Source organism: Morus notabilis, unplaced genomic scaffold (assembly GCF_000414095.1).
Source record: "Morus notabilis unplaced genomic scaffold, ASM41409v2 Scaffold1185, whole genome shotgun sequence".
NCBI lineage: Eukaryota > Viridiplantae > Streptophyta > Magnoliopsida > Rosales > Moraceae > Morus > Morus notabilis.
In genome coordinates this window covers 339,603-347,723 of record NW_010357564.1, presented here as the reverse complement: position 1 = coordinate 347,723, position 8,121 = coordinate 339,603, and the positions used below count along the sequence as shown (strand labels likewise).

Genomic DNA, 8,121 nt, shown 5'->3' with positions numbered 1-8,121 from the left:
ATAGTCCAATCCAAAAACCCTATTATGATATTATTGAAGTGCTATCTTTTGATAACGTTAAAGAAAACGATGAATTTTTTTTTTTTTTTTTTTGCTACTATTTAATAAAGTCAGCAATATAGGCTACGACACGACGACTTGAAAACGACACAAATTTCCCAAGTTATAATTGAGAATAAAAATAAAAAAAAAAAAGATCCAGGTGAGATTTGAGTCGACCTGAAATTGACATGAAAAAATAAGGATTAATTTCGTGTTAAGACCAGCCTAACCTGAACACGACACAAAACTCGTAAAAAAATTAATATTTATATATATACACATTTTTCATTACTCGTAAAAAAATTAATATTTATATATATACACACTTTTCATTTCATATTTTAGATATTATAAACTTGTGGCATCATGATAATGGTTCTTAAAATCTGATACTATTACTTACTTAATTTTGATGGATATTATTTTATTTTAGTGTGTTATGAGATTTTAGTTATTTCTAAAAAAATCAATAAAAGTACACAATTTGTGTCAATTTCGTATTTACGGGCCATTTTCGTGTTGTCTCATGTCAACTTGTAAAATGATGTGTCGTGTTCGTATTGCAGTTTTTAAAAAATTTCATCACGAGTTATATTTGAGCCAACTGTAAATTTAAGAAGAAATAACCAAAACACGACACGAGTATACCATACAGAAAGATGAATGGATTGTTATATGACTTGGACATTGATATATGATTAAACAAAACAAAAACAAAACAAAACAAAAAAAATTAACTTAGTGAACAATTCATTCAAGCAATTACACGGGTATATCAACCATATTGCTAACGAGAATGGTAAAAAGGCAAGCAAATCATAACACTGCTCAGAGAGTGGGAGATGAGTGGAAGAAAATTTCCTCCAATTGTAAACCAAAATTTTTCATTTCCATCAAAATAGACAGAGAGTAAAGGGTAAACAGCCCCCATAAGAGAGAAATTACAAATTCTCATGTCAGTCATTCATAAAGAATTATTATCGATTCAAAATTTTGTCACTGAAATTGCCATTTCCACAGACAACAGAACATTTTGGCTCGATTACTTCTATAATACTTATCTTCATATATCACACCTTACAAATTGTTTAGTTGAGCCTGAAATTGCCATGTCGTCGCCTCTTTTACATAGATGTGACCACTCAACGTCTCCATAACCGACCTTGCTGCTTCTGTTCTTGCATTTTCCTGCATAAAACGTTTGGAATATCAAACAAAATAAGAATACAAAGTAAAACAAACTTATGGTTTTCAAATCCCCCAAGACATAATTATCCATTCCTTTTGCCACGACTGGAAAGCATAAAGTTTCAACAGTTATGTGACAAGGTACACATAAATGGCTCCAAAATTAATCAAATCAGAACTTCACTAATTAAGTGTGATTAGAAGCACTTTATGGAAAATGACTGAACAGAATTCTCTTTAAACTAAACAATTTTTTTTTTTTTTTAAACAAGCCTTAATCCCAAATTAATTGGGGTCGGCTATATGGATTTCTCATTTCTAGTATGTTCTATTAAAAACGCCCCAACAGTCTTTAAACTAAACAATGATGTCAAAAATATAATTTACCTTCGATGCTCTCTGGAACGCCGAATGAATTCTTCTGGAATATCACAGCCTTCATAAGATGCTAACACTTGCCTGATATCAGCTGGTGGATTACGGGCAACAACTGCATATACACCAAACAAGCGGTAAAGCTCCACAAGAAGAGTCGCTTGTTCTATTTATCTAATGGAAATCAGATACATATACTCACATTCAAGAAACGGTATGAAGTCCAGAAGAGCTGTGTCGTCTAACTCAAGCTTAAATGGCTTTATTGGGGCACCGTTCTCTGGTTGAAGGCTATTTTCTCGTGCGTGGGCACTCAGATAGATGATCTTTCCAGGATCTCTGTTAAGTTTTGAAAGGTCCTGTACAAGTAAACCATATCTTATCACCCACACTGTTCTTTTCTATTAGCCACAGGATTAATATCTAATCAGTTATATATTATGCTAAAACTATGCTAGTCGGTTGAATTCTTTGCTTGTTCTGTAAGTAACGTCTAAACATTTGTAAAAACTGTATCCTCCTGGCAAAAGTACACGCTAAAAGAAAGATCTTGAAGGTGCCAATATTCTCAAAGCAATAGTAAAGGAAGCACTTATAAAATATTTATTTGGAACAAACATAATTAATCACAGCATACCCGATAATGTTGTCCATTCTGATATCTAGTAGCAGCCTTTCCAAGCCTATATCGTACACAATGCTTGGTGTCCAATCTCTCCATTACAGGATCTACGTACTGCACTTGCAAAGATAAAGCAATACCATGTTGATGAATATTAACATTGAAACAAAAAATAATGAACCGCCATAAGAAGCAAGAATTTTAAATTACCATATTTGAATAGTCGGAATACACAACAATTTCATAATACTGAGCCAGATGTTCCAAAAAAGCATCGACTCCAGGTCTTTTAATTGTTTGCCAGCCCTTTTCTCTCTTCAAGTCCAAGAAGAAAACGTTGATGTCAGTGCTCCATTAAGAAAAGTTCTAAAACATATTAGGTACAAGAATGAAACTAAGAGCCAAAAATTTGGAGATGACATGAAAACAGATGCAAACATTTCTTAGAAACTACCAAAGCACACTACATATGCAGAAACATAATTATGCAAATTTGTAATCACGAAAATTGTGCCACAACCATTTTGTCAATACAAGCCTTACCGTCCAATAAGAGTACAGTAGCGTCTCTTGTAGATCCAGAACAAGTGTAAAAACATGTCGCTCCATGGGATGCAAATCTGGAAGAAGCTTTTCTGCATATGGTTCAGTATAACCCTAAAACGAAGCAGGAAGATGATGGTGGTTAGGACAAGGGGGGGACGGAAGTAAAATGACACAAAGTTACAAACATGTTATGGAGAAGCAGAGGATCACAAATGAAATGCACTCACTTTCACTTGTTCTTCAATCATTTTCCTTGCATCCAAGTACAGTTCAGTTGCTTTAGCAGGAACTGTATATCAGATACACAAAAATATCAGCATAAAAATTGACAGACGCATGAGTGAATCGCATAGGTACTTTGTTTTTTCACACTAATGCCAATTCTAAATTCTATAGTTTCCAGGTTAAGTTATTTCCAAACTTCAACGTCATAAGGTGCGGGCTTTTAAATTCTGAAACCGGGCATGATGTGCGAGCATTTAAGAATGGAAGTATAACCTTCAGAATTGCATTCTTTTAACATGAAAAGCATAACTATATGCACACAGCAAACTCACCTGTCATTGCAGAAGAGTAAAGCAAACTCTTAAATTTCTGCAAAAGGAAATTTATAAGGAAACATTAATCCACAGATATTTCCTTAGGAGCATAAAAGTAAAAGTGACTGTACGACAGCACATTACAAGTAGCAATGCCGCAAACATCATAAAAGCACAAACACCTAAGAAGCACAGTCCTTGTAGCCTAAGACACTAACACACAAGAACATATTTCAAGGAATAATAGTTGTAACAACAGTTTCACTTTGACAAGCCATGCCGGCATTTGAATCTATTGTTACATAAAACGAATTCAAGCTAAAATCTTTCAAGTTAAGCCATTAGAATTTCATTGAAAGCAAGCCCATTTCAAAAATACAGCATCAAAGTTGTAACTTACATCGAAAGCAGGAGTATCATCCGGTACTTTGTAACGTGAAGGCGCAGCGCGGAGATCCTTTGTCTTTTCCTCTATTTCTTGCAAAGAGTACGCTGCACAACAAAAGGGGGGTTTTCAAATTCACCACTCAAACCCTGACCCGCTCTTTCACCACGAAAATACACCAAATGCAAAGCTTTTATCCTACTTCGCGCCAAAATTTATCACATTTTTCCTCCACAAGCACTAAAAAATAAAAAAAAATAAAATAAAAAATTCAAGACTCCACAAACTAAAGCCAAATTCAAATCTAACATTTCTGTTCTTTGATGTCTCCTCAGTAAAAAGAAATTGAATAATTCATTTCAGCTACGTAACACAATCAATCCAAGTAACCGAAATTGTTAGCCATTTCTTCATTCTTTTTCTCCTAAAGCACAGAAATTATCACATTTTACCACCACAAGCGTCACAAAAAAAAAAAAGAAAAAAAAAAACACTTCCCAATCTATAGCGAAACTCGAAGTTTGATATATACTAGAAAAAAGAAATGGAACAATTCAATACAGGAACCAATATTATTAACCGTTTCTTGATTCTCTTCCTCCCCAAATACTCGAGAATTAAACAGAAATGAGAGAAAATTTATACGCATAGGAAATCGCGTACCGTACGAGAGATATCCGGTGGCGGCGGTGGCTCCGGTGAGAGCTCCGGCGATTGCATACTTTAGAAAGCTCCAGGATTTTCTTACGGATGCCGTCGAATTGGGGTCAGCCGCCGGCGGAGGCGGTTGATCGGCGGCTAGGGCTTCGGCGGCGATGAGCGGCTCCTTGGGAGCGTTTGAGGCGACGCCGGAGCTGAGAACGCGGCGATTGTGCTTCGACAGCAATGTGATGAGACGAGGACGGAGCATTACGGAAGACATTTTCGAGAGATTCTGAGGTTTGTCTTTCAGTGATCTCTGTCAGAGGTTTTGGGGTTGAAGTAGGGTTTTGCGCAGAGAGAGGAGAGAGAGAGGGGGAAGAGAGAGAATTAGGGAGTGTTTGGGAAAAGGTTAATGGGTTTATGGAGGGCTGTTTGGATGTCGGCTTATGCTATGCTATCCACTGTTTGGACACCGACTTGTTTTAGTTTAATGTATTTATTTATTTATTTTTGGGGAGAGGATCTTTCATTGCATTATTGGGGGTTCACTTCAAATGATTAATTTGAAGGAAAAAAATAAGAAAAAAATATAGGTCTGTCTAATTCGCTGATCGAATTTTTAATTCGAATTGATATGTGACTTTTTGTGAGAGCTTTTTATTTTAACAAAAAAGATAGATATGATTGTTTCTTAGAGCTTTATACTGTAGTAAAACTCAAATTTTAAACTCGAATCAGTGAAATGAACGGGACCTATAGGTTTATATATTAGGGCAAAATTCTCTTTTTTATAACATTAATAAAACTATTTTAAAGTTAAAAACTATTAACTATTTTAAAAATAACACCCTCAGTGATTATCACTAGTAATTACAAGATGCACTATTATAATTTTTGATAACTATAATTACTAGAGAAATCTACCATCCTAATAACAAAATAAGATAATGAAAGTTGTATGATTATGGAAATTCATCAGTTAATAAAAAATTTATTGAGGAAAGCTTCTGCTTTATTTAGAAATGGTAATTTTACTGTTATTTTATTTACATACACGGATAAACCTTAAATGGAGCACGGTAAATCCGATCTAAACATTTTTCGATTGAAAACAAATTAAAAATTAACCTATCACGTGCTACGTTGGCATGGATGCATTTTAGAGATCCTCAACTTAATCACCCATCCCAATTAATTATAGCTTTTTTTATTAAATATATTATGCATAACATTCTATAATATATATATATATACACACGTTAAAGAAAATGTCATATTACACATGCCACATAATATGTAAAAAAAATATTATTTTCTTTTATCTTTAGTTCAAAGTGTTATATAGTTGTATTATTTATGTAATTATTGTATCTTGAAAGTTTGAAATACACTAATTGGTAAATAAGGACCGTGCGAGTGCCCCGAACATGTGACAGAGAAATCCGTCGTATCTCTATCAACTTAAAACGGTTAATGGGCCGGGTTAGATTATTTTCTTTTGCGGTGCGGGTTAGCTAGAAGGTCACCCCATTCGTTGCCATTCCTAGCTTTATTTCAAGGTTTGCCCAATCTAGTTTTGGGTTTTTGGGCCAGCGTAAACAATCTGGATTCAGTCTGAGCCCAATAATTTTTTGGGGCCAATATGCCATAACCTTACGCGATACCGGGCCTAAATTCAGGCCTCGAAGAAGTAGCCAATAAGATTACGAGGAAAAGAGCATTTGAACGTTGTAGATTTTTCTAGATTTGCATTTACACCCTATTTGTTTCCCTAACAAAACAAATTTAAAACCGACTTCTGCTTTACATTACTTGGAGCAAAAGAAAGAAAATTATCACTTTTGGAACAATAATGAGAGAGACATCTTGAAGAAATTCTAGAAATCAAAAGAAATATCTCCACAATTTTCTTTTTTTTTTTTTCCAACTTGAAATATCTCCACAATTATGAAACTTTAAATTAATAAAGTAGCTACTTTTTTTCAAGTTTCGAAATTGATTTACAACTACTTCAACAACAACAATAACACAAAGGTCTATGGTGGACACCTCCCGAAACAAAAAGCATTTATAACCCACCATGACACAATAAGATATTTTTTGTTAAAATAATTGACTCATTTTAAACCACACCCTCTTGCCCCATATAAATATTAGTAGCTCTCCTTCTTGTTCCTAAAACAAGATTGAGTAACTTCTTTCTTTTCTTTTCTTTTCTTTTTTCTTTCTTTTCTCTTTTGAGTTTTTTCTTTTTTTTTTTTTTTTTTTTTTTTTGGTTTTTTTTTTTTTTTTTTTTTTTTTTTTTTTGGGGGTGCAGGTAATTCAAATGGCACTCAAGTGGTTCTTGAATTCTACATTTACACATGTCTTGGGTCATACACAAAATGTTGGCATGATTGAGGGAAGTGGGATTAAGGAAGGAAAAGAAAGGAATGTTTCAATGGTTTCAATTTGCAAGGAAGAGTACCCAAATGGATTCCAAATGCCTCTTCACTATCCAAAGTACAACAAGGCAGATTATGAGAAAATGGAAGAATGTAAGTTGGACTTGCTTCTCAAAGAATATGGGTTCAAAGTTAAGGGCTCTCTTGAGGAAAAGAGGCAGTTTGCCGGGGGTGCTTTCTTATGGCCGGATCAACTTTGATTCCCAACTCTTTCTCGCAAATTTTATCTTTTATCCAATCTAGTAGTTGTATTTATTTATTTTTGTGAAAAGTAAAAGAAATGTGTCTTTAGGTTTTTTTAAGCATGGAAATATGTACTAGAAATATGTGTTTTAGGCGTTTTTATTTTGATCGTGAGGGGGGTTTGCTTTCATCATTCCCCTTTTTGGTTTTGGGTGTGAAATTTTGGTTCTGTATTTGGAGTCCAAATAGAGTTTTATCTAACAGGTGATATGTAGTATAGCTTTAAAATAAAATAAAATAAAAATAAAAAAAATCTCCATTTATGGTATTGAGTTGTATTGTATATAGTCTTCCTTTTTCTTTTCTCTGAAGATAATTGTCCTTCTATCAATGGGAATATGACTATGGTATCCACAAGGCAAATATACATGTATCTATTTGCTATTCTCTTTCTTCTTACTAAGTATCTTCTGAGGAAATTTTCCACTCAAAAATAACTTCACCGTGAATAGTATTTGTGAATAATATAGTATACGTGAATAGTTCCGTATATGTGAATAGTACGACATAGATAAAACAGTGCTATAAGCGAACAAACCCGACAAAATAACTATTGAATATTGAAAATAAATAAAAGAATACTAGAATTAATAACGGAGTTCGGCCAAATATTAGCTACGTTTTAGGGTACTATGGACCACTCTATTTACTAAAGAGAAGAAAGATTACAAATTAAGCAAAAATTATAAAAACCCACAAATTAGAAATCTAAAGAATTTCCTACAAATTTACAAAGAGGGGAAGCTCTCAATTTTTAAAATGCAAAACAAATAATGGGAGACATGTATTTATAACCTCTACCTCTCCCTCTTCTACGTTTGAACCAGCTGGGTTCACTTTTTCGGTGCTCTTTCTCTTTTTCTTCTCCTTCTCTAACTTTCTCTTTTGGTTTTCAACATAAGTGTGCAGCCCATATTTTTTATATGAGCCACCCATATTGATTAACAGTATCACAAATATGTACCGAATTATAAGGGTGCGCCCTAATTTTCTTTAATTCTAATTTTCACTTCATTTCCATTATGAAATCTCGTTCATGCTTTTTACTCATGCATATAAATAGCCTTAGGCTTTAAAATGTGTGCCTTTCTAAAG

The 8,121-nt window shown here is 33.8% G+C and overlaps 2 protein-coding genes across 2 annotated transcripts; one reads left to right on the top strand and one right to left on the bottom strand.

Moving 5' to 3' along the window:
• Positions 1-884: 884 nt before the first annotated feature.
• On the bottom strand, positions 885-4,741 carry LOC21401212 (mitochondrial import inner membrane translocase subunit TIM50). Its single transcript, XM_010090162.2, has 10 exons — positions 4,361-4,741; positions 3,713-3,804; positions 3,331-3,367; positions 3,001-3,062; positions 2,771-2,884; positions 2,438-2,542; positions 2,243-2,341; positions 1,808-1,964; positions 1,618-1,720; positions 885-1,230 (listed from the first exon to the last, which is right to left on the bottom strand). Exons 1-10 carry the CDS (start codon positions 4,617-4,619, stop codon positions 1,185-1,187), a joined length of 1,074 nt encoding a protein of 357 aa, XP_010088464.1. The 5' UTR covers positions 4,620-4,741; the 3' UTR covers positions 885-1,184.
• Positions 4,742-6,651: 1,910 nt separating this feature from the next.
• Positions 6,652-7,292, top strand: LOC21401211. The gene has a single exon (XM_010090161.2). The coding sequence runs from the start codon at positions 6,666-6,668 to the stop codon at positions 6,981-6,983; it is 318 nt and encodes a 105-aa protein (XP_010088463.1). The 5' UTR covers positions 6,652-6,665; the 3' UTR covers positions 6,984-7,292.
• The last annotated feature ends 829 nt before the right edge of the window (positions 7,293-8,121 follow it).